This window comes from Ailuropoda melanoleuca, chromosome 19, assembly GCF_002007445.2.
Source record: "Ailuropoda melanoleuca isolate Jingjing chromosome 19, ASM200744v2, whole genome shotgun sequence".
In the NCBI taxonomy this organism is placed as follows: domain Eukaryota; kingdom Metazoa; phylum Chordata; class Mammalia; order Carnivora; family Ursidae; genus Ailuropoda; species Ailuropoda melanoleuca.
The window spans coordinates 25,422,062-25,446,442 of record NC_048236.1 but is presented as its reverse complement, the minus strand read 5'-3'; the positions used below and the strand labels follow the sequence as shown (position 1 = coordinate 25,446,442).

Here is a 24,381-nt window from a genome sequence, read left to right as displayed (position 1 = left end):
CAAACAGATAAATAAAATCTTTATAAAATTAGTTTCTCTGTTGGCTTCAATGTGGGAGAAGCTCCGTAGTTTCCCAAAATTCTTTTAGGCTGTATGCCAGCAAACCTGTCAAGTTTTCAAAGCTCCTTGAGAGCGTGTTCTGCTGCCCTCTGGATGCGTTCAGTGTGCTTCCCACCGGGGGACCTCGCGCGCACTGGAGGGTGAGAAAGTTAGCATCTCTCCTGGCGCCGGCACCGGGGGCCGCCCGCCCCTTGGCGGCCGGGGCGTGGCTCCCCGTGACCTCCCAGCGTTCCGCCTGGGCTCGTGCTCCCACTCCGCGGTCCCTGCGTTCCCGCCAGATATTTAAGTTTCATTTCCCGCTGCGACTGCCGGCTCCTCCTCCCGTGGCCTTTTCCGAAGCCGAGGCTCCCTCCTTTCGCGGAACAGAGAGCGCAAGCCATGGATCCCCGGCGCGGAAAGGCCACGCGGACAGCTTCGAAGGCCGGCACCGCCACCCCCAGGGTTTTGGCGCAAGGAGTGAAGGGTCCCCGGGCGGACCCCAGCGAACATCCAGCCGCCCTTGGGGCCGCCAAGTGCGGCCCCGTCGGGGCATCTGGATCCCGGCGAAAGAAGAGTGCCCCAAGTTCCCCGGAAAGACCACAGGTGCGCGCGCGGACTACCCGCGCTAAAAAGGCACCTCTGGGCGCTGAGGACCTGGTGGAGGGGCTGGCGGTTCCCGCGGAGAAGATGGCGCCTCCTGCGGCCCCGGGGCCGCCCCTTCCCAGGACTGGATCTCGCCGCGAGAGGGGCGCGCGCGCCGCCCGTGAGCAGAGAGCCCTGCCAGAGCCCACGGAGGTCTCCGGCCTCGGCCCTCCGGTTCCAGCCTCGAGTCTCAGACGGAGGGGGGCGGCGCCGGGCGCCTGGAAGCCCCGAGCGGTGCTGGAAAAGTTGAGGCTGAGGCGCCAGGAAATCTCAGTGGCGGCGGAGGTTGTGAACAGGGTTGTGGACCACCTGCTGCGGAGACTGCAGAGCTGCGAGTCCGAGTTCAAAGGTGTGTCGCTGCTGCGCACCGGAAGCTACTACGAGCACGTGAAGGTGAGCCGCCCCGCGCCTCTCCTCCCGCCGACTCCCTCGCCCCTGTCCCCAGCCGCCCGATAGTCCCCACTCCCGCACGTCGCGCGGTCCCTCACTTCCCTTCGGAAGTAACTCAGACTCTTCTTCTTTTGTGGCCTGTGACATAGTTCCAGCTAAAAAGAGGAACAGTTGTTCGTTTATCCATCTATACATCCAACGAACGTACAGCTAAACCAATATTGGTTGCCCCCTCCTGTCAAGACACGCTATTGAGGGAATTCAAATGTATATAGATTCATTAGTGCAAGCGGATTTGTGCTGAGTTTCTGTAACAGTGCTATACTTGGTGTGCCCTAGTCAAATTCTGACCCGGATAATCAGGAGTGCGAAAAATTCCACAAAATTAGTATATGTAGGAACATTTTTCCCATGGGAAAAACTCTATAGGAAGAACATCTTCAGTCAGTCCCCAGTCCCTGCGAACTTCCTGTCTCCCCAGTTTCTTATACAGATGTCATGGGAACCTCACAGTGAGTGATTAAAAAATTTTAAGAAAAAATCTACAGATCCTAAAAGTGTACCTCGTAAATACACATACAGTGTGTTTTAGGGTGTGTATACCACGGCTCCATTTATTTGTGTGTGGCTGAGTTATTAAAGTCTTCATTCCAGTGTGAATTGAAGATTTAGGAGCAGGTTCCTGACTGGAGATTCTTTCCTCACTAGTGGTGGCTTTTTTTTTTTTTTTTAAGATTTTATTTATTCATGAGAGAGAGAGAGCACGCGCGCAACCGGGGCTGGGGGGAGGGAAGAGACGGGGTCGGGGGAGAGGGAGAAGCCGACTTCCCGCTGAGCAGGGAGCCCGCTGGATCCCAGGGCTCTGAGATCATGATCTGAGGTGAAGACAGACGCTTAACCATCTGAGCCCCCCCGGCGCCCCCAGTGGCAGATTTCTTTAGTTGTGTTTTCACCCAGTCTGTCAGTTTTTTCAGGGCTGGGCTGTGCACCTCCAGTAGATCTGTAAAATCTTGGAGGCAGCATGAACAGAAATAGAGGCTGATAGCATTTAGGTGATCATTATTTTAGAGTTACATATTGGCTTTATTCAATTAACTGTTCTCCTTCAGAAGTAAATGATTGTTAAACTCTAGCCAAATATTATGCATCTTTGTATTTCTAAGCCTTAACACATAGCAAGTATTCAAACGAATGAATGAATGAGTGTGCTCAAGAAGAAAGGATGGCTGATTTCTCTCAAGACCTCTGCCTTCTAGGGTAGCAGAGTCAGATTTCATTCCCATGATAAGCGTTTAACCTGGTGGCTTTCAGTGGAAATTAAACCTTTCGTGTATTTTTCTTTTGGCTTGCCACCTGGATTGTAAACTCCTTTGTCACAAGAATGTTTTACATAAATTGTAGCCTAAACAGCTGCCCATTTCATTGGTATGGACTCAGTGATATTTGTTTATTGCTAAAAAGGCAGTGTATGTATCAGTCTTTGAATCTTAAACTCTTTTAGCACTGAAGACTATATGATTCTTTTTTTTTAAAGATTTTATTTATTTATTTGACAGAGATAGAGACAGCCAGCGAGAAAGGGAACACAAGCAGGGGGGAGTGGGAGAGGAAGAAGCAGGCTCATAGCGGAGGAGCCTTGTGGGGCTGGATCCCATAATGCTGGGATCACTCCCTGAGCCGAAGGCAGACGCTTAACCGCTGTGCCACCCAGGCGCCCCTGAAGACTATATGATTCTATCTAAAGTTTTTTGAAAGCCAAGTGAGCAAAATTTTCATTAGATTGTCTGGCTTAAGTATGATCCTTATTACATAAATATCATTCAGTTCAGGAACAATAAGATGTTTAAAATAGTTTCCAGGGGCGCCTGGGTGGCACAGCGGTTAAGCGTCTGCCTTCGGCTCAGGGCGTGATCCCGGCGTTGTGGGATCGAGCCCCACATCAGGCTCCTCCACTATGAGCCTGCTTCTTCCTCTCCCACTCCCCCTGCTTGTGTTCCCTCTCTCGCTGGCTGTCTCTATCTCTGTCGAATAAATAAATAAAATCTTTAAAAAAAAAATAGTTTCCAGTCAGAACCAGTCTCCCCTTTTTTTTCTCCTTAAGTACGCTCCACATCCAGAGTGGGGCTTGAACTCAGGACCCTGAGATAAAGAGTGGGGCAAACTTTACTGGCTGAACCAGGCCAGGTGCCCCAAAACCAGTCTCCTTTTTATTTTTATTTTTTATTTTTAAAAAAGTTGAACTTATATAAGTAATCTCCACACCCAAAGTGGGGCTTGAATTACAACCCTGAGATGAAGAGTCAGGTACTCTTCTGACTGAGCCAGCCAGGTGCCCCTCCTTTTTAAAAATCATACACTGTTGGAAGAAATAGAATGAAATTTGTTTTACCTAAAACATGTATTGATTTTTAAAACCGATATACTTTCATTGTAGAGTTGATCCACTGCCTGGCTCCACCAGTTAATTCTGTAGCAGGCTCCCACAACTACCCACCCTCCCCCACCACTTTTCTCAGCCTTTCTCATATTCACCCCTTTTCCATGTTGATGGCCCTGGAGAGTAAGGAAAAGCAATCAGAAGAGCAATATTATTCCTGTTTATTTTATTCACTGTTATCATTTTGGTGTATTTTCTTCTGTTATGCATACACTTGGATTTCAAAATTAGATTCCAAACTCTTTGTAATTGATGAAAAGGATAGACACACCTCTCGGTAATTTATTTACTTGGTTCTATAATGACACATTTTTATTCATATATTTTATTGTAATATTGTCAAGTTCTAGGTGAAAATTTGGAAGATATCTTATAGAAATTCTCTGTGTAATTGCCATCCCATAATGTTCTCTTTGTCTCTTTGCAATTTACCAATCATATAGTTTGGGCTGAGTGAAAGGTTATATAGAAATCAAGTAATTGTAGTGGTTTTAGCTGATAGTACATTAGCCAGTAAAGAAATAAACTACAGCCACATGCAACAATGTGAATGAATCTTATGGTCATAACTGAACAAAAGAGGAGGTAAAGGAATACATAGAGCCCATGTAACAAGGCAGGAAAAAGAAGCAAAATGCATAAGATCAGAAAAGGAATAATAAAACTTATTTATGCAGATGACTTGATTGACTTTTTGTACAAACTATTAGAAATACAGTTGGCCTTTGAACAACACAGGGACTAGGGTCACCAACCCTTCCCCATCCATGCAGTCAAAAATCTGCATATAACTTTTTTTTTTAAGATTTTATTTATTTATTTGTCAGAGAGAGAGCACAAGAAGGGGGAGCAGTAGGCAGAGGGAGAGGGAGAAGCAGGCTCCCCGCTGAGCAGGGAGCCTGACATGGGGCTCAATCCCAGGACCCTGGGATCATGACCCCAGCCAAAGGTGGACACTTAACCGACTGAACCACCCAGGCACCTTTGCATATAACTTTTGACTCCCCAAAACCTTAACTACTAAGAACCTAGTATTGACTGACTTTTTGATGAACAGTAAGAGTTACACATACTTTGTTCATTATATGTGTTATGTACTGTATTTTACAATAAAGTAAGAAGAGAAAAGAAAATGTTATTAAAAAAATCATGAGGAAGACACAATGCATTTATAATACTGTAGTGTTTAAAAAACAACAACCGTATATAAGTGGACCTGCCCAATTCAAATCTGTGTTTTTCAACTATTACTGGTAAATTTAGCAGGATTGCTGGATACAAAGTCAGTAAACAAAAATCAAAGTACTTCAATAAATTAACAACAAAAAAGTGTAAATGAAATGTAAAAATGCCATTTATAATAGCACCAAGAAGAACATCATATATTTAGGAATAAATCTTGCTAAAGATGATAAAAATTTCAAAACATTCCTGAGTAAATTTGAAAACAGACTAAATAAATGGAAATCTATATCATGTTCAGTTTTCCTCAAATTGATCTATATAGATTCAGAGCAATTCAGTCAAAATCCCATCAATTTTTTGTTTAAATTGACAAGCTAATTATAAGATTTAAATGAAAATGCAAAGGCGGGGGTGCCTGGCTGGCTCAGTCGATTAAGCATCTGACTCTTGATCTCAGCTCAGGTCTTGATCTCAGTGTCTTGAGCCCCACGTTGGGCTCCACGCTGGGCATGGAGACTACTTAAAAAAATGAAATGAAAGTGAAGACTACTTTAAAAAATGAAATGAAAATGAAATGAAATTGAAATGAAATGCAAAGCACCTAGAATAACCCAGGCAATTCTTTTTTTTTTTTTTAAGATTTTATTTATTTATTTGAGAGAGAGAGCAGAGAGAGAGGGAGAGAGAGAACATAGGGGTGAGGAGGGGCAGAGGGAGAGGGAGAAGCAGGCTCCCCAAGAACAGGGAGCCGCATGCGGAACTTGATCCCAGGACCCCGAGATAACGACCCTAGCTGAAGGTAGATGCCCAACCAGCTGAGCCACCAAGGTGCCCCACCCCAGGCAATTCTAAAGGAGAAAATGTCAGAGGACTTACCCTGTCAAAAAGCAAGACTTACTATGAAGCTACCCTAATTAAGCAGTTATTATTGGTGCGATGATAGACAAATAGGCCAATCGAGTAGAAAGTTCAGACACAGACCTGCATATATAATCCAGTTGAGTACAAAATATATGCAATGGTGTAATTCAATGGGAGAAAGGATGGTTTTTTTCAATAATCAATACTGGGTCTATTGGATAGCTATGAGAGCCACCTACCACACATAGACAAAAATTAATTCAAGATATAAAATAGACCTAAAGATGAAGGGTAAAACAACAAAGCTTCTAGAAGAAAGCATAGAAGAGTATCTTCATAACAATGGGATGTACAAATATTTCTTAAATTAAAAAAAACACTAAAATTGCTAACCATAAAAATAGATAAATTGGACTTCATTAGAATTGAACTTCTCACCATTGAGAGAATGAAAATGCAAGCCACAGACTGGAAGAAGTTACTCTCAATATGTATATTTGACAAAGGACTAGTGCAAATCAGTAAGAAAAAGACAAACCAATTTAAAATTGGGCGCAAGACTTGAATAGATGCTTTAATATATCATCCGAATAACAATAAACGTATTCAACATCATTAATCGTCAGGAAAATGTAAATTAAGGTCATGATGAGATTCTACCCCACATCTATCCAGTAGAATGACTAAATTTTTAAAAGACTTGACAGTGTCATCTTAGAAGATGTGGAGCAACTGAAACTCTCTTACCTTGATGAAGAGAGGATAGGTTGGTATAACCTCTTTAGAAAATTGACACTGCCTTCTAAAGTTAAAGATATGGGGGCACCTGGGTGGCTCAGTCGTTAAGCGTCTGCTTTCAGCTCAGGTTATGATCCCAGGGTCCTGGGATCGAGCCCCACATCAAGTTCCCTGCTCAGCGGGAAGCCTTTTTCTCCCTCTCCCACTCCCCCTGCTTGTGTTCCCTCTCTCGCTGTCTCTCTCTCTGTCAAATAAATAAATAAGCTCTTTAAAAAAATAATTAAAAAACAATAAAATGCTGGAGTTCAAAGACACTAATGTAGTGCATGACTTGGCACTCACAGTTACTTGGGTGACCAGCAGTTCTAACAAGATGGCCTTTGCATCAGCACATGACTACACACATTTTTTTAGACCATTGTGACAGGAGGATGGCTGCAGTGTGTATCTTGTGACATAAAGATAGCACTTCATAGGTTTTTAATTAAGTTTTAAAATCAGAAAAAAGCTCTTATAGATTTTAAAAGCTTGCATTATATTTAAAATTGTTCTAAATTATAAAAATAATGCATACTCTTGGTTAAAAAAAAAAAGAGTATGGAACCTACAAACCAAAACAATAATACGCTCCCATTTCCAGAGGGTATAAATCTTAGGAATCTTGATTTTCAAAGTAGGGTGTTAAGTGGATATTTCAAGAAAAAAATTGCACAAACCAACATTTCAGTACTATTTTTATTATTTCTTAGATTTCTGCTCCTAATGAATTTGATATAATGTTCAAACTGGAGGTCCCCAGAATTCAGCTAGAAGAATATTGCAACAGTGGTGCTTATTATTTTGTGAAGTTCAAAAGAAATCCTAAAGGAAATCCTCTGAGTCAGTTTTTAGAAGACGAAATATTATCAGCTTCTAAGATGCTGTTGAAGTTTAGGAAGATCATTAAGGAAGAAATTAAAAACATTCAAGGTAAGATTTTTGACTTTTGATTCTTAAAGTTCTAATCATACCTACTAATTGCCAATGTACACTCCTCTCCTGATTTTTTTTTCCATATCAGACAGGTAAAGTGCCGAGGTCATAACAGGGTTTGAGGGAGGCATATGTCACACAACAGTATGAACACCCAGTCATCACACTTATGAACTACAAAAGGATCCTCTCCTGATCTTTCTTGACCTCTCTGCAGCAGACTGTTGATGACTACCTTCTAAAAACAGCTCTTTGCTCCTGATTTTAGTTTACTACATTTTCTTGGCATTCTTCCTAAATGTTGATTAGTTCTATTTTGGTCTCCATTGAATATTCACTGGACAGCTGCCTTATGTCACTGGGTACATGTGGTTGCATAAAATCCTGGCATCGCCCCTTGAAGCTTGTACACACAAATTGCACTGAGTACTCTGAAGGGAACGAACTGGGAGAAGTAGTAGCAATTGGGGTGGAGTAAGACCCCGAGGCAGAAAAGAGCTTGGCAAGCTCAAGGGACAAGAAGAGGCTGTGCGGACAAGGGGAAGAGTGCCATGAAATCAAGTTGAAGAGGTGGCCAGGGGCCGGGTTGTGCAAGGACTTGTAGATCCTGGAGATGAATTCTGACTGATTTCATGTCCGTTCAGGTTTCAATTAAGGAATAATGATTGACTTTGTATGTTTAGGTGTTTACTCTGGCTTCCCTGGAGAAGATACTCTAAAAAGACAAATAGGGAAAAGAAAAAAGAAAAGATTGAAGTAATTCAGGTGAAAGGTAGTGGTGGCTTACCTGGAGGTGGGGATGGAGAGAAGTAGACACATCCAGGCTTGCAGCAGTGCTTATTTCTGGATTCGTGTAGGGCTTGAGAGAAAGGGTTGAATCAAAGAAGGCCTCTAGGTTTCTGACTGGGCACCTGTGTGGATTGATTGTACCATTTTCTACGATGGGAAGGACTGAAGAGGAATGTATTTTGAGGTATGAATTAGAGGAGTTTGGCTTGGGATATTTTAAGTTAGAGATTCCTATGATGCACTGAAGTGAGTATGTCAAATATGTAATTGGATATGGGTTTGAAGTTCAGAGGATATGTTTGGGCTGTATGTAAACATATAAATGGCATTGGCAATGGATGAGACCACGTAGGCAGAGAGGATTGATTCATTTATTCATGAATCAGTATCCATCGATCAGCTAATGTACCAGATGTTCTAGGTGTTTGGGATACAGTAATGAACAAATAGATGAAGACCCTCACCCTTCTGTACCTATGGTTATGGAAGGGCAGACATACAATTAATAACAAATGGAAACCATAGTTATCTTATATACTAGGAAGTAGGAAGTTTTATGATGAAAAAGTATAGCAAAGTGAGAGGGATCAGGAGTTTTGGGGATAGGATGGGGGAGGAGGAGTTGCAGTGTTAAGTAGAGTGGTAAGAGGGGGAGCACCTGGGTGGCTCAGATGTTAAGCGTCTGCCTTCTGCTTGGGTCATGATCCCGGTTCTGGGAACCAGCCCCGCATCAAGCTCCCTGCTCAGCGGGAAGCCTGCTTCTCTCTCTCCCACTCCCCCTGCTTGTGTTCCCTCTCTCCCTGGCTGTCTCTCTCTCTGTCAAATAAATAAATAAAATCTTAAAAAAAAAAAAAGTAGAGTGGTAAGAGGAGGATCCTGTTAGAGGTTGGGAAGAAGAGAAGGAGGTAAGGAGACTAAGTGTTTTGCAGAATGAGCAGTCAGTGTGTAGCGTGCTACTGATGTCCAGAAACCATTGGATTTGGTCTACAGTTTTGTAGGGTTTGTTGGTAATGTTGACGTAGCAGTTCCAGTGGGGTCCTGAGCACGCAAGAGAGAAAGGGCAGGGATGCAGTAAAGATAGCATGTGTAGGCATGTCTTTATAAGGTCTCAGCTGCGAAAGGCCTAGAAAGATGGGTAAGTGTGGGGAAGAGGCAGGGTGGGGTCAAGAGAGAGGTATATTTTAGAATGAGACATACTAGAACCCTTTATATACAAATAGGAATGATCCAGTAGGGAGGGGGCAGCCACTGTTGAGGAGAGAGGGAGCAATTGAAGAAACAAGGTGCTTAAGGAGAGGGTAGCCTTTGTGCAAGGGTGCCTTTGAAAGGTAGATGGACACTTCTTTTTTTTTTTTTTTTAAGATTTTATTTATTTATTTGACAGAGAGACAGTGAGAGAGGGAACACAAGCAGGGGCAGAGGGAGAGGGAGAAGCAGGCTTCCCGCTGAGGGAGACTGAGATCATGACCTGAGCCGAGGGTAGACGCTTAATGACTGAGCCACCCAGGCGCTCCTAGATGGACACTTCTTAGTAGGAAAAGGAGGGTGGAAGGATATCATGGGCGAGAAGTGGGTTTTACAGATTTAGTAATCAGAAAATGAGGGCCTTCTTTAGGATTTCCTCCTTGGTCCTCTATCTTCTCTCTCACTGTGGTCCCTTCCAGAAGTCTTATCTAGGAGTAGTCTTTAACTACTGCTTGTACAGCTCCCAATCCCAAAACCAGTGTCTCTCATCTAGAGGCCTTGCCCAAATTTCTGACCACCACAGCCACCTATCCAATGGCCATCTTCACTTGGGTGAAGTGTGTGTAAAATGAAATGCATCTCAACCTGTTCTTTCTTCCTTCTGATTATTCCATTTTGAAGAATCAAATCAACATCCACCATTTCCCAGGTCAAAATCCTGGGATGGCATTACAAACTTCTACCTTCTTTCTTACCTTACAGATTCAGTCCATCTACCAGTTTTGTTGATTTGAACCTCTTTAATTGCTCTCATTTCTGCTACTTGTGTCTTTTTTAAAAACTTTTTTTTTTTTAAGGATTTTATTTATTTATTTGACAGTGATAGAGACAGCCAGCGAGAGAGGAAACACAAGCAGGGGGAGTGGGAGAGGAAGAAGCAGGCTCATAGCGGAGGAGCCTGATGTGGGGCTCGATCCCATAACTCCAGGATCACGCCCTGAGCCAAAGGCAGACGCTTAACTGCTGTGCTACCCAGGCGCCCCTACTTGTGTCTTTTTTAAAAAAATAAAAACTGTACAGTTGATCCTTGAACAACAGGCCAATTGGGGCACCAACCTCCCCACATTGTCGAAAATCTGTATATAACTTAACAGAACTTAACCACTAGGAGCCTCTGTAGACTGGAAGCCCTACTGATAACATAAACAGTTGATTAATATATACTTTCTGTGTTATATGCATTATATACTATATTCTTACAATAAAGTAAACTAGAGAAAAAATGTTAAGAAAATCATAAGGAATGACTACATCAAAATAAAAAGTTTCTGCACAGCAAAGGAAACAATCAGCAGAACTAAAAGGCAGCTTACAGAGTGGGAGAAGATATTTGCAAATGGCATATCTGATAAAGATTAGTATCCAAAATACATAAAGTACTTATGAAACTCAGCACCCCAAAAACCAAATAATCCAATTAAAAAATGGGCAGGGGCGCCTGGGTGGCTCAGTCGTTAAGTGTCTGCCTTCAGCTCAGGTCATGATTCCAGGGTCCTGGGATCGAGCCCCACATCAGGCTCCCTGCTTGGCGGGAAGCCTGCTTCTCCCTCTCCCACTCCCCCGGCTTGTGTTCCCTCTCTCACTGTGTCTCTCTCTGTCAAATAAATAAAATCTCTAAAAAAATAAAAATTAAAAAAATTAAAAATGGGCAGAAGACATGAACAGACATTTCTCCAAAGAAGACATGCAGATGGCCAAGAGATACATGAAAAGATGTTTATCATGACAACATCAGAGAAATGCAAATCAAAACTACAAGATATCACCTCACACCTGTCAGAATGGCTAAAATAAAAAACACAAGAAACAGCTGGTGTTGACAAGGATGTGGAGAAAAAGGAACTCTCATGCACTGTTGAGGGGAATGCAAACTGGTGCAGCCACTCTGGAAAATAGTCTGGAGGTTCCTCAAAAAGTTAAAAATATAACTACCCTTTAATCCAGCAATCGCACTACTGGGTATTTACCCAAAGAATACAAGAACATTAATTCAAAGGGATACATGCACTCCTGTGTTTATAGAAGTATTATTTTACAATAGCCAAGATATGGAAGCAGCCCAAGTGTCTATTGATTGATGAATGGATAAAGGTGTGGTATATATACAATGGAATATTATTTAGCCATAAAAATGAAATAATGCCATTTGCAAAAACATGGATGGAGCTAGAGAGTATAACACTAAGTGAAATAAGTCAGAGAAAGACAAATACTATATGATCACACTCATGTATGGAATTTAAGGAACAAAATAAGGAGCAAAGGGACAAAAAGACACAGACTCTTAGCTACGGAGAACAAACTGATGGTTACCAGAAGAGAGGTGGGGGGGATGGATTAAATAGGTGATGGGGATTAAGGAGGGCACTGTCATGATGAGCACAGGGTGTTGTATGGAAGTGTTGAATCACTATATTATGCACCTGAAACTAATATTACACTGTACATTAACTAATTGGGATTTAAAAACTTAAAAAGAAAATCGTAAGGAAGAGAAAATACATTTACTGGACTGGACTGTATTTACCAGAAAAATCTGCATTTAAGTGGACCTGCGCATTTCAAACCCATGTTGTTCAAGGGTCAGCTGTATTTAAGGTGTACAACTTGCTGTTCTGACATAATATACGTAGTGAAGTGATTACCACAGGCAAGCAAATTAACATACCTTCTCACATACTTGCCTTTTGTGTGTGTGGTGAGAGTACCTGAAATCTACTCTCTGAGCTCATTTCCAGTAGTTAGTGTAGTAGTATTGACAGTCACCATGCTGTACGTTAGATCTCTGTACTTACTCATCCTACAGAACTGTAACTCTGTACCTGACATCTCCCCATTTCCCCCACCTCCCCGCCCCCAGTAACTACCATCCTACCCTCTGCTTCTATGTATTCTGCTTTTTTAGATTCCACAGAAAAGGGAGGTCGTACAGTATTTGCCTTTCTGCATCTAGTTTATTTCACTTAGTATAACGCTCTCCAGATCCATCCATGTTGTCACAAATGGCAGGATCTTCTTCGTTAAGGCTGAATGATATTCCACTGTGTATATGTAACCGCAATTTCTGTGTCCATCCATCCATCCATTGACACTTAGGTTGTTCCGTGTCTTGGCTGTTGTGAGTAATGCTGCAGTGAACATGGATTGCTCCCTTGTCTTCATGCCCCCTGCCTCTGTGGTGCCACAGGCACACACACCCTCTGGGTTGGACTGTTCCTGTGGTCTTCTCCATTGCCTGTCTCCTCCCTGCCAGTCATCTGCTCTTTTCTCCAGGCTTCTCTCCATACTGCCATCCATACATTTAAGTGAAAATTTAGTCACAGCACTCCCAAAGCCCAAAGTCTTCAGGGGCTCCTCATCATTTATACCAGACAGCATTTTGACAATGCTTCCCTATGGTAGGTATCGATAAATATTGGTTCAATGGGGGAGAAACACTTTGCTTTGTGGAGTCAGTTTCTACTTTTGAACTCATTTTCACCTTAGACTTAGCACTTTATAGATCTTCAATGACAGGTGTATTATTTTCACAGAAAATTGGATTGATAAATGCTGTCTTCCCCTTTTATACCTTTAAACAGATACAGATGTCATTATGGAGAAGAAGAAGAGGGGCAGCCCTGCTGTAACACTTCTTATTAGAAAACCTAAAGAAATATCTGTGGATATAATCCTGGCTTTGGAGTCAAAAAGCAGCTGGCCTGCTAGCACCCAGGAAGGACTGCCCATCAGTCAGTGGCTTGGAACAAAAGTTAAAACCAATTTAAGACGACAGCCATTTTACCTGGTACCCAAGCATGCAAAGGAAGGAAATGGTTTTCAAGGTATCTTGAATGTGAAGGTTAACTTAAAGACCTAAAAGTGTGGTCTGTCCTTTTTTTTCCTTTTTTTTTAAGTGAGCTCTATGGGGGCACCTGGGTGGCTCAGTTGGTTGAGTGTCTGCCTTCAGCTCGGGTCATGGTCCCAGGGTCCTGGGATCTAGCCCCACGTCAGGCTCCCTGCTCAGCGGGAAGTCTGCTTGTCCCTTTGCCTCTGCCCTTCCCCCTTCTCATGCTCTTTCTCTCTCATAAATAAATAAAATCTTCAGAAGAAAAAAATAAAGTAAGCTCTATGCCCAACGTGGGGCTCGAACTCACTCCCTCAAGATCAAGAGTCACATGCTGTAACCGTGGAGCCAGCCAGGCGCCCCAAGCGTTGTTAATGTTATATACTAGAACAGTAACTATCAAGAGCCATCAGGCTAAATAGACTGTAAGATGGGAGTTTGCTAAGGAATGGAATTGAAAAAGGCATAGTTGTAGTAGTAATATCAAATAGTCAGATTTAAAATGTCTTTTAACCCACATTTGAATGTTACTTTTTGCTTGTTTATTTTCAATAGAGAAGGGCAGTACTGGTCTTGGAGTCAGACTACCCTGGATCTGAATCCTGAGGTTTTTTTCTCCTACTAGATGTGTGATCTTGGGCTAGTTAACCAAACCTCTCTAAACCTGTTTGCGCATCTCTATACTGGTGGGTGCATGCCTGGGTGGCTCAGTCAGGTAAGTGTCCGACTCTCGGACACTTGGCTCAGGTCATAATCTCATGAGTCATGAGATTGAGCCTGGTGTCGGGCTCCACGCTCAGCGGGGAGTCTGCTTGAGGATTCCCCCCTCTGCCCCTCCCCCACTCTCTCTTTCTCAAAGAAATAAATAAATCTAAAAAACGTTATATACATATTTTTTTGTTAGATTTACTCATAGGCACTTGTAACTTTTTATTATGAGAAGTTTTAAACCAAAAGTAGATTGAAGAATATGTTGAACTTACACCTACCTGTCACCCAGCTTCTTTTGTATTTTCTATATACACGATTATATCTTCTATCAAGAGTAATAGCTTTGTTTCTTCCTTTCCAATGCTATGTCCCTGTTCTTTCTTCCCTCACTGTGCTTGTTAGGATAACCAGGGCATTTGAACAGAAATGGGGATAACCAACATCCTGCCTTCCTAATTGTAAAGGAAGAACCTCAGCTTTTTACCTTATATTACATAGCTATGTGTTTTTTAAGTCTACCTTTTCTCAGATCAAGTTTCCCTCCAGAATTAAATTACTGAGAGATGTTTTTTATTTAAATTTTGAATAGAATGTTAAGTTTTATTAGCTGCATTTTCTGCTTCAATTGAGATGATCATATGTTTCTCCTCTATTCTGTTGAGACAGAGTATATTGATTGATTTTTAAGTTATAAACCAATCATATATTTCTGGTATAAAACCAACTAGATAATAGGGTAGCAGAATGTGAAAGAGCTAGCCATGGTAAAACTTGGGGAGAAGGGCAGAAATCATTCTATTCTTATATAAACTCTCCCAAGGAATAGAAAAAAAGGATATGTTTCCTTGTTCATTTTACATCAATACCAAAACTTACAAGGATGGTATAAAAAATTAACAAAAAATTTGAATCAATTGATTTAAATTATTATTGAACAAAATATTAAAAAAACTGAACTGAGCAATATATAAAAGGTATTACATCTTATCAGGGCTACCTATATAAAGTTCCCTGCCACTCCCCACCATTTTTTTCAATCTCAGCCCATTGTCTGCTTCAAATCACTTGTTTTATTTTATTATTTTAAAGATTTATTTATTTATTTTAGAGAGAGTGGGGGGGCATAGGGAGAGAGAGAATCTCAAGCAGACTCCCCACTGAGTGTGGAGCCCCATGTGGGGCTCAATCCCATGACCCAGGAGATCATGACCTGAGCTGAATCACAAGTCGGATGCTTAACTGACTGAGCCACTGTTCTACACAAAAGATTCACAACAGCCATGTTTCAGTTTTGAAAAGGAAAGAAAACTTTATTATAGAAACCTCAAAGAAACAAGAGAGGAAAGGAATCTACACATAGATGAAGGTAACAGTAGGCAATAAGTGAGAATAAGGCAAAGTTACATCAAATCGGGTATTTACCACATCCAACCTCATCAGCCGGGGAACCCAGTGGAGACAGTCAGGCTGGAGTCCTGATACAGAGGCCTGGGTGGAGCCTCCCCCCCCCTCGCCTGAGACTTCCAACTGACCATCCCCATAAGGGCCATATTTATGGGGCAAATAACAGGGTTTGAAATCAAACATTTGTTCGCCTACGTGCAGTTTGGAACAAGCTGCATTTCCATGTATCATGTTTCTATATTTTCAAGGAACCTGGGTTATGTGTATTTGCCTCCCTTCCCGGATTCCATTCTGGGGGGGCCAGCCCAGCCTGGAGCAGGAGGGGATGTGAGGCAAGATTTGTGGCTCTTGGCGTCCAGAACAGAAGGGCCGGTTCTGAACTGGAGGCCAGATAATATATTTCAAACAATTAGGCTCCCAAGGTTATTCACACAGTCTCACAAACGACACTCCTCAGCCTGCCTGTGTATATGCATGTCCAGGTGGTCGGTTATGCGCGACAAATCACAAGCATCTATCCATACAGAACAGCAACCCAGGCACCCTCAAATCACTTGTTTGAACGTGTAATTACATTATTTATCTATTCACTTCTTTTGGTCTGTCTCCCCCTAGAAATCTTCCAGAGTGATATTTTAATGAAGGAAATCACTACAGTATTGTGTTGTTGTATATGAATGTTTTTGGTAAAGTGCTTTTCTATTTTTCTTTTTGGAAATTAAGAAGAAACATGGCGGCTATCCTTCTCTCACATTGAAAAGGACCTTTTGAAAAGTCATGGACATTCTAAAACATGCTGTGAAACTGATGGAGTAAAATGTTGCAGGTAACTTCCTTATTTTGTTAAATGGTGGATTGTCTATGGAACGTTTAATTCTTTTTTTTTTTTAAAGATTTTATTTATTTATTAGAGCAAGAGGGAGCGCTAGCACAAGCAGGGGGAGTGGCAGGCAGAGGGAGAGGGAGAAGCAGGCTCCCCGCTGAGCAGGGAACCCAACACGAGGCTGGATCCCAGGACCCTGGGATCATGACCTGAGCCGAAGGCAGACGCTTAACCAACTGAGCCACCCAGGCGCCCCTGAACATTTAATTCTTTATTGATTTCATAGCTCTAACCTGAAGATGATCATTGCTGAGTTGAGTCCTGAGGGCAGTGCCTGGCTGGATTGACTCTGGAGTATTATCTAGAGGATGAGCATGAAACCAGGGAGCCAGATCCAAGGGCCCAAGGAAATAGTGTTGTTAGAAGGCAAGGCCAGAGAGCATATTCCTGAGCCTAGATCAGATAGTTGTATGAAGTATGCCAGAGTAATAGGATATGAACACTCACCATGGCTAGCCACAACAATTGGGTGTGTCTTAGTATTCTGGTGGCTTCAAGATCATGAGTATTAATGTCAAAGTGGGAGGAGGCCAAAAGATCACTCTTATTAGGTACTGATACTGGTGCCTTCTAGATGTTTTGTTTGTGTTGAAGGCCAGCGACTGACTAGCTAAACTTGAAGCAACACTAAGAGGTGGGTAATTATTTTTCTTCTTAGCATACATACCATAAAGAACTGAGATTGAAAGGAAATCATTCGAGTTTCTAAAGTTGTCCGGTAGAAGGTTTAGAAGGTTCACAGAAGTTAAAATGTCAAAACAAGAACACCCGAAGTGCTGGCATGGGAAGATCTTTTTTTTTTTTTTTTTTTAAGATTTTATTTATTTATTAGAGAGAGCAAGAGGGAGCGCTAGCACAAGCAGGGGGAGTGGCAGGCAGAGGGAGAGGGAGAAGCAGGCTCCCCGCTGAGCAGGGAGCCCGGGAGCTTGATCCCAAGACCCTGGGATCATGACCTGAGCCCAAAGCAGATGCTTAACCAACCGAGCCACACAGGCACCCCATAGGAGGCTTTTTAAGGCTTCATATGTAGGCTTTGAAACAGGCATTAAGAAAAATATATTTCTGATAAGACTATAAGCATTACGTTTTGTCAACTACTAAATAAAATTAAAACAAGATTTTTCTAGGTACTAAATGACTGAATGAATAGTATAAATACCTGCCAGTTTCCTATAGTTGAATTCATCCTGATAGAATATTTAAGCTAAAAATAGGAAAGAGGGAAGAATAAAATGTTTTTGAAACTTCAAAGCATGTATTTGAAAACATAACCAAGTTTTAGAATGACCCTATAATTATGTGTCTTTTTTGTTTTTCGTATTTATAGATATGTTGTCTGTATTGTTTATTGTATCTTCATATATTTTCCCTGGAAGATACCTAAAGCTTTTTGTGGAATGAAGCAGGTTGTAAATAAATAAAAATAAGTGGTTTTCTTTTTTATTCAATAGGAAAGATTGCTTAAAACTAATGAAATATCTCTTAGAACAATTGAAAACAAAGTTTGGACCCCGAAAGGAACTGGATAAATTCTGCTCCTACCATGTGAAAACTGCCTTCTTTCATGTCTGTACCCAGGACCCGCAAGACAGTCATTGGCACACCAGAGACCTGGAGCTCTGCTTTGATAACTGTGTGACATACTTCCTTGAGTGCCTCAAGGAAGAACAACTCCAGCATTATTTTATTCCTGGATTCAATCTATTCTCTCGGGACCAAATTGACAAAATAAGTAAAGAATTTCTATCACAGCTAATTGAATATGAAAGAAACAATGGATTTCCAGTTTTTCATGAATTTTGAAATTATATTTTTAAAAAGAATCAAGAATTAGAGTGACTTTATAATAATTGGAATGTTTGAAATTTGTCACATCAGTGATCGATTACAATACATGTAAATAATGATTTAGCTCTCAGCTGTCTAAACTCTAATCAGTCTAAAAGGATTGATCATCCTAGGAAAGAAAGTAGTCAAGGAATAAGAAGCAAAAGGAGTATTTAAAATCGAAAAGCTTTACCATTTTGTAATTAAAAGAAGGACAAGGGGTGCCTGGCTGGCTCAGTGGGTAGACTATGTGACTCTTGATCTCAGAGCTGTAAGTTTGAGCCCCATGTTGGGTATAGTGATTACTTACAAATAAAATTAAAGGAAAAAAAGGGCAAAATACGTATCACCTGAGTTAAATTCCTCAAGCACTTATTGAACACTACTTCTCATCAGCACAAATGTGTGTGGAAAGTTGTAAGAGACAACATTAGAAATGATCATTGCCTCCATAAAACTGGTAGGCTTTGCTCAATGTTCAAATATATTTAGAGGTAACGTCCTGTCTTATGCTAGAATAAGCAAGAAGGAAACGAAAATATAAGTTCTACGTTGTCTCTACATATCTCAGGAAATCCATAAAGTCATAGCAAAATGCTGAATAATGCATGTGGCCAAATATGAAACATAATTTATTTTCTTTTATTATTTTTATTTTTAGTAACACTTTTTAAAAAAGTTTTTATTTATTTATTTGACAGGGCCCAAGTAGGGGGAGCAGCAGGCAGAGGGAGAGGAAGAACTAGACTCCTTGCTGAATGGGGAGCCCAATGCAGGGCTCGATCCCAGGACCCTGGGATCATGACCTTAGCTGAAGGCAGATGCTTAACCGACTGAGCCACTCAGGCTCCCCCTTAGTAACACTTTTATATGTATTTCTGAAAAGGCAATACGTGCATATGGTACAACACTTAAAGGAACAGATGGAATCACCCTTTCTCTTCTTCTCAGGCAGCATTCAATTTAGAGGCAGCTGCTGTTCATTAACTTTTTCCTACTTGTATATTTTGCACATTTTCTTATTGGCTATTGTATTGTTTTCTCATTGTTTAGTAGAAGTTCTTCATATATTTTGGATATTTATGCTTTGTTGGTTGTCTGAATAATGAATAACTTCTGTTGTGTGGAGTGTCTTTATCATTTTTGGTGTCTTTTAGTAAACAAGGTTTTAAAATTTTAATGTTGAATTTATTAGTCTTCTTTATGGTTTGTGCATTTTATACATCTTGTTTAACAACCTACTTGAACATACTAAGAGAAAAGTTAGACATTTAGAGGGGAGTTTTGGGGACAGTGAATGTAAAAAATAGCTACACAAAAAAACCAAAAAAACCCAAACTTCTTTTAATTTCAGGGGAAAAATGAATGCGTGCGAGAAAAGTCTGATTTGAGAATATTGCTCAGCTGTATTTATATATGAAGTCAAAATAATATAACCATTGGCTCTTAGTCTTATCAAAATTATGATGAGTTGGGAGTGCCTGTGTGGCTCAATCAGTTAAGCACCTGCCTTTGGCTCCCGTCATGATCCCAGGGTCCTGGGATCGGGTCCCACGTCAGGCTCCTTGCTCAGCAGGGAGCCTGCTTCTCCCTCTGCCTGCTACTCCCCCTGCTTGTGCGTACTCGCTCTCTCTCTTGCTCGCTTTCTGACAAATAAATAAAATCTTTAACACTATAAAATTATGATGAGTTATTTGGGGAGGATAAGGGAACAGGCTGAGTGCTTGTATGGTGACAGTGGGGCAGAGGGGCTGGATTCTGTAGTTTCCTATTGCTGCATAACAAGTTACCACAAGCCTAGTGGCTTCAAACAACACACATTGATATTCTCAGTGTGTGTGGGCAAGATCCTGGGCATGGCTCTGCACAGGGTCTCACAAAGCTACCATCAGGGTGTCAGCTGGGGCGGCAGTCTCATCTGAGGCTTGACCAGGAAGGATCCACCTTTGCTGGCAGTATTTAGGTCCATACGTTTGTAAGGCTGAAGACTTCAGTTTCTTTCTGACTGGCAGCCAGAGGTTGCCCTTAGCTGCTGGGAACTGCCTTGGGTTCCTTGCCATGTCAGCCGCCCAGCACTGGCAGCCCACGCAACGTGGCTGGTCACATCAGAGCTCAAGAGAGGGAGAGACTCCAACAAGAGGCTGTGCTACAGTCTTATTTAACATAATTGCGTGCACATAATCATGTACCTTCCATTTCCTTTACCACATTTAATTTGTTGGAAGCAAGTCACAGGTCCCACACATATTCCAGTGGAAGGGTCTCACTCAGGAGTGTTGTGCCAGTTTAGCCAACTACACAGTTAGGGGAAAAACAGCCCCCACAAGACCAGCCTCTCTTCTGACACCAATTGCAGTTTCAGGAGATTCCCAAAAGCACTCTTAGGTCTGATAATTTGCTGGAAGGACTCAGAACTCACTGAGACTGTTATACTCCTGGTTACTGGTTACAATTTATTACAGGATAAAGATACGGGTTAAAATTAGCCAAGGGAAGAGCACATAGAGCAGAGTCTGGGAGGATACCAAACAGGGCTTCTGTTCTCCCTTCCCTGTGGAGTCATGGATGCATTATTCTCTTGGCATTGGCAATAACAATACACATGAAATATTGCCAACCAGGGAAGCTCATCTGAACCGCAGTGTCCAGAAGTTTTATTGGAGCTCAGTGGTTGACTGCCTACAGGTCTAACCTCAGAGTCCAACCACTCTGGAGGTCATGACCCAAAGCCCCACCATAAATCACTTTGATAGACTTCCTGGCATGTTCCAAGGGCTTAGTGATTACCTACCAGAAGCCAATGGCAAAGGCAAGACTTCTCTCTGAGTTAGGTTACTAACTTGAGTTATATATTCGTATCTTTATTACCTAGATACAAATCCCAGGAGGTGAGAGTCATGGAACCACACTAAGAGTATAACCATCACAGGTATGAATGGGCTGAATTACCTCTCTTATAGTGGGAAATGAGTAGATAAAAGCTAGTCGAAAAACCAAGAAAATGCAATATAAGCATGCTATTTAGAAATGGCTAAGGGGTGCCTGGGTGCCTCAGTTAAGAAGCATTTGACTCTTGATTTTGACTCAGGTCGTGATCTCAGGGTCATGAGATCGGGCCCTGGGGCAGGCTCCACACTTAGCGAGGAGTCTGCTTGGGATTCTCCCTCCCCTTCTCCCTCTGTCCCTCCCCTTGCTCATGCTTGCTCTCTCTCTCTCTCTCTCAAGTAAATAAATCTTTAAAAATAGAAATGGCTAAAAGATAAAGTGGTTGCATCTTGTGATGAAAAATAACGGGGAAAATGGGACCTACTTTTTAAAAATAAGAAATGTAGGGTCTCCATCGGCCCTCTGGGTTGGTGTGAGCCCAAGTGGTGGCAGAGACAGAGACCAAGGCTGATGTGTCTAAGAGGCGAATGTGGTCCAGAGGGGCTGCCCGGTGCTCCAGGCCCAGGGCCCCATTCCTACTCAGTTTCTGTGGAGGTCCCACCAGAAATCAGGCCCTGATCAAGCACCCTTCCTGAAATCTGGCCAAGGCACCCCATGTAGCTCTAGTCAGAAAGTCGTTTTAAGGGGCGCCTGGCTGGCTCAGTCAGAAGAGCGTGTGACTCTTGATCTTGGGGTCCTGTGTTCTAGTCCCATGTTGGATGTAAAGATTACATAAATAAATAAAACTTAAAAAAAAAAAAGAAAGCCCATCATTTTGAAGATTGTAGCCCGTACGGTAGAGATCCTGTCTGTCCACATGCCTCAAAGGAGCCCAAGGATTGCTTTCTTCTTGGAGAAGGAAAACAACCCTCCTAGCAAGGAGCCTGCTCCGGAGGACCTCTTCAAGACATGTGGTATCCACATCACCCCCACCACCACTCCTGTGACGTTGAGTCCAGCTCCAGGGAAGAAGACCTGGACACTGGAGACTTGGAGATGTCTGTCTCTGTCCAGGCGGTCCTCCAGCGGCTGGAGACCCGGGCTCTGCCTCCACCGCCACCCAAGGCTGCCGGTCTGCCTTGCTTTGGTTTCGAGGGGCTGCTGGGGTCAGAAGACTTGGCCAGAGTCTCACCTGTGGTGTGTTCAAAGTTAACTGAAGTCCCCAGTGTCCCTGGGAAGCCCTGGGCCCCAGATACAACTCCTGGGAATCCCCCCACCAGCAGTGAAAGAGAAACGAGAGAAGAAGGTGCCAGAGACCCCGAAATCAGAGCCTGATGAGTGGGCCACGTCCATGAATGCCGAGTAGGGAGCTGCTGAGTTTGACGTTTTGGTTAAATGAGATGGCACGGAGGTGTACCTGGCTATACTCTCCCCACCCCATACATAGCCCCCTGTCCCTGTGGAGAAGACACTTGGGGTCCCCTCCCCTGGCCTTGTTATCTGTACACCTGCTATTGCTACAGGAGGCCTGTCCTCCTCCGAGGGCTTGTGCAGCGGCAACAGCCAGCTCGGGAAATGGGGCTTGCCTGGCCCAGCCACGCACTGCTGTCCAGTGTCCAGTCTGACCCGGCAGCCTCTCCCAGACGAGCCTGGCCACTTTGCAGCTGGGCCGCAGACTAGGGGGCGGGAGTTACTGGCACAGCCAGGGGAGGTGAAAGGGTTGGGATTGAAGGTGAGAGAGGACTTGTGCCCTTGTTGGGAAATGCCGCTGCTCTGCAGGGGCCACCACTGGCCCCGGGCAGTACCCCCTGCGTTGTCGTCTATTGGTCGCAGCCACAAGCCCATCTATATGTAAAGAGGCTTGGGTTCCCTCTTAGATTCTGTAGATGGTCAAGGAGAGAATTCATGGACTGGGGACAATTCTATCTGTGAGGAAGAAGCTGGACACACTTTTGAAGGAGGGAGGGAAGTCTTGGTTGGGTCTCAGGCCATAAGCCTTTACTAGGAGAAGTTGGGTTTTAGAACTCTGTTCTGCTGTTGAGATGTTCGGGTCAAGGCCTGGCTGGTGGAACCCTGGCTGCTTGGGGGCAGGGTGTGGCCGCCAGAGGCTACGGAACCTGAGGCCCCAGCCTCTGGACTGGACACTAGCACAGGGCAGGAGAGGAGGCTATGGCAGGAGGTGCCCCACTTGTCACTCACATCTATTTCTTACAAAATAAAGTGCAGAGTCTATTCCAGTGTCGGGGGAAAACAGGGTTGAGCGGTCCTAGTCCTGGTCCCGCTAGTGTCCTGCAGCTACACTTGTGAAGTGCTAGGAGGCGCTTTTCACCTACCGGGAAGGGGCAAGCGTCCGTAGCAGTTTTAACTTTTAGCTTCCCTTGGATCCTCTCACGCCAGAAGACTGCCTGAGGAGTTGCTAAGAGCAGACTTGGGTGGGGCGGGGTGGGAGGGGGCGGGGATGTTGTCTATTGTCTCTGGGGGAACCCTGCTCCCCCTCTTTTAAAATTTAAATTCAATTTAGTTAGCATATAGTGTATTATTAGTTCCAGGGATAGAATTTAGTGATTCATCAGTTGCAGTGATCATTACATCATGTGCCCTCCTTCATGCCCCTCACCCAATTACCCCTTCCTCTCATCCACCTCCCCTCCAGCAACCCTCAGTTTGTTCCCTGTAGTTAAGAGTCTCTTATGGTTTGTCTCCCTCTCTGCTTTTATTTTATTTTATTTTTCCTTCCCTTCTCCTATGTTCATGTTTTGTTCCTTAAATTCCACATATGAGTGAAATCATATGGTGTTTGTCTTTCTCTGACTGACTTATTTCCCTTAGCATAATACCCTCCAGTTCTACCTGTGTTGTTGCAAATGGCAAAATTTCATTCTTTTTGGTGACCAAGTAATATTCCATTGTGTATATAATACCACATCTCCTCTATCCATTCATTTGTCAGTGGATATCTGGGCACTTTCCATCGTTTGGCTCTTGTTGATAATGTTGCTATAAACATTGGGGTGCATATGCCCCATTGAGTCACTGTTTGTCTCCTTTGGATAAATACCTAGTAGTGCAATTGCTGGGTCGTGGGGTAGTTCTACTTTTGACTTTTTGAGGAAACTCCATACTGTTTTCCAGAGTGGCTGCACCAGTTTGCATTCCCACCATTCCCCTTTCTCCACAACCTTGCCGACACCTGTTGTTTCCTGACTTGTTAATTTTAGCCATTCTGACAGGTGTGAGGTGGTATCTCATCACGGTTTTGATTTGTATTTCCCTGATGATGAGGTGATGTTGAGCATCTTTTCATGTGTCTGTTGGCCATTGTATGTATGTCTTCTCTGGGGAAATGTCTGTTCTTGTCCTCTGCCCATTTCTTTTTTTTTTAAGATTTGATTTGATTTATTTATTTATTTATTTATTTATTTATTTGACAGAGATAGAGACAGCCAGCGAGAGAGGGAACACAGGCAGGGGGAGTGGGAGGAAGAAGCAGGCTCATAGCGGAGGAGCCGGATGTGGGGCTCGATCCCATAACGCCGGGATCACGCCCTGAGCCGAAGGCGGACACTT

The 24,381-nt window shown here is 43.0% G+C and overlaps 1 protein-coding gene, 1 non-coding gene and 1 pseudogene across 2 annotated transcripts; 2 read left to right on the top strand and 1 right to left on the bottom strand.

The window, feature by feature from the left end:
• Positions 1-214: 214 nt before the first annotated feature.
• On the top strand, positions 215-18,683 carry CGAS (cyclic GMP-AMP synthase). Its single transcript, XM_034648131.1, has 5 exons — positions 215-1,074; positions 7,042-7,261; positions 12,880-13,122; positions 15,963-16,065; positions 17,574-18,683. Exons 1-5 carry the CDS (start codon positions 439-441, stop codon positions 17,923-17,925), a joined length of 1,554 nt encoding a protein of 517 aa, XP_034504022.1. The 5' UTR covers positions 215-438; the 3' UTR covers positions 17,926-18,683.
• LOC117797210 lies at positions 7,347-7,450 on the bottom strand. The gene has a single exon (XR_004622125.1). It is a non-coding gene; the product is annotated as a small nucleolar RNA U13 (small nucleolar RNA).
• A 1,324-nt stretch (positions 18,684-20,007) lies between the features above and the next one.
• Positions 20,008-22,213, top strand: LOC100471842 (annotated as a pseudogene).
• Positions 22,214-24,381: the final 2,168 nt, after the last annotated feature.

Coding starts and splice junctions, on each gene's coding strand:
- CGAS (XM_034648131.1), top strand. CDS start 439: ATGGATCCCCGGCGCGGAAAGGCCACGCGGACAGCTTCGAAGGCCGGC. Junction 13,123..15,962: donor GGAAGGAAATGGTTTTCAAG/GTATCTTGAATG, acceptor TTGGAAATTAAG/AAGAAACATGGCGGCTATCC. Junction 16,066..17,573: donor GATGGAGTAAAATGTTGCAG/GTAACTTCCTTA, acceptor TTTATTCAATAG/GAAAGATTGCTTAAAACTAA.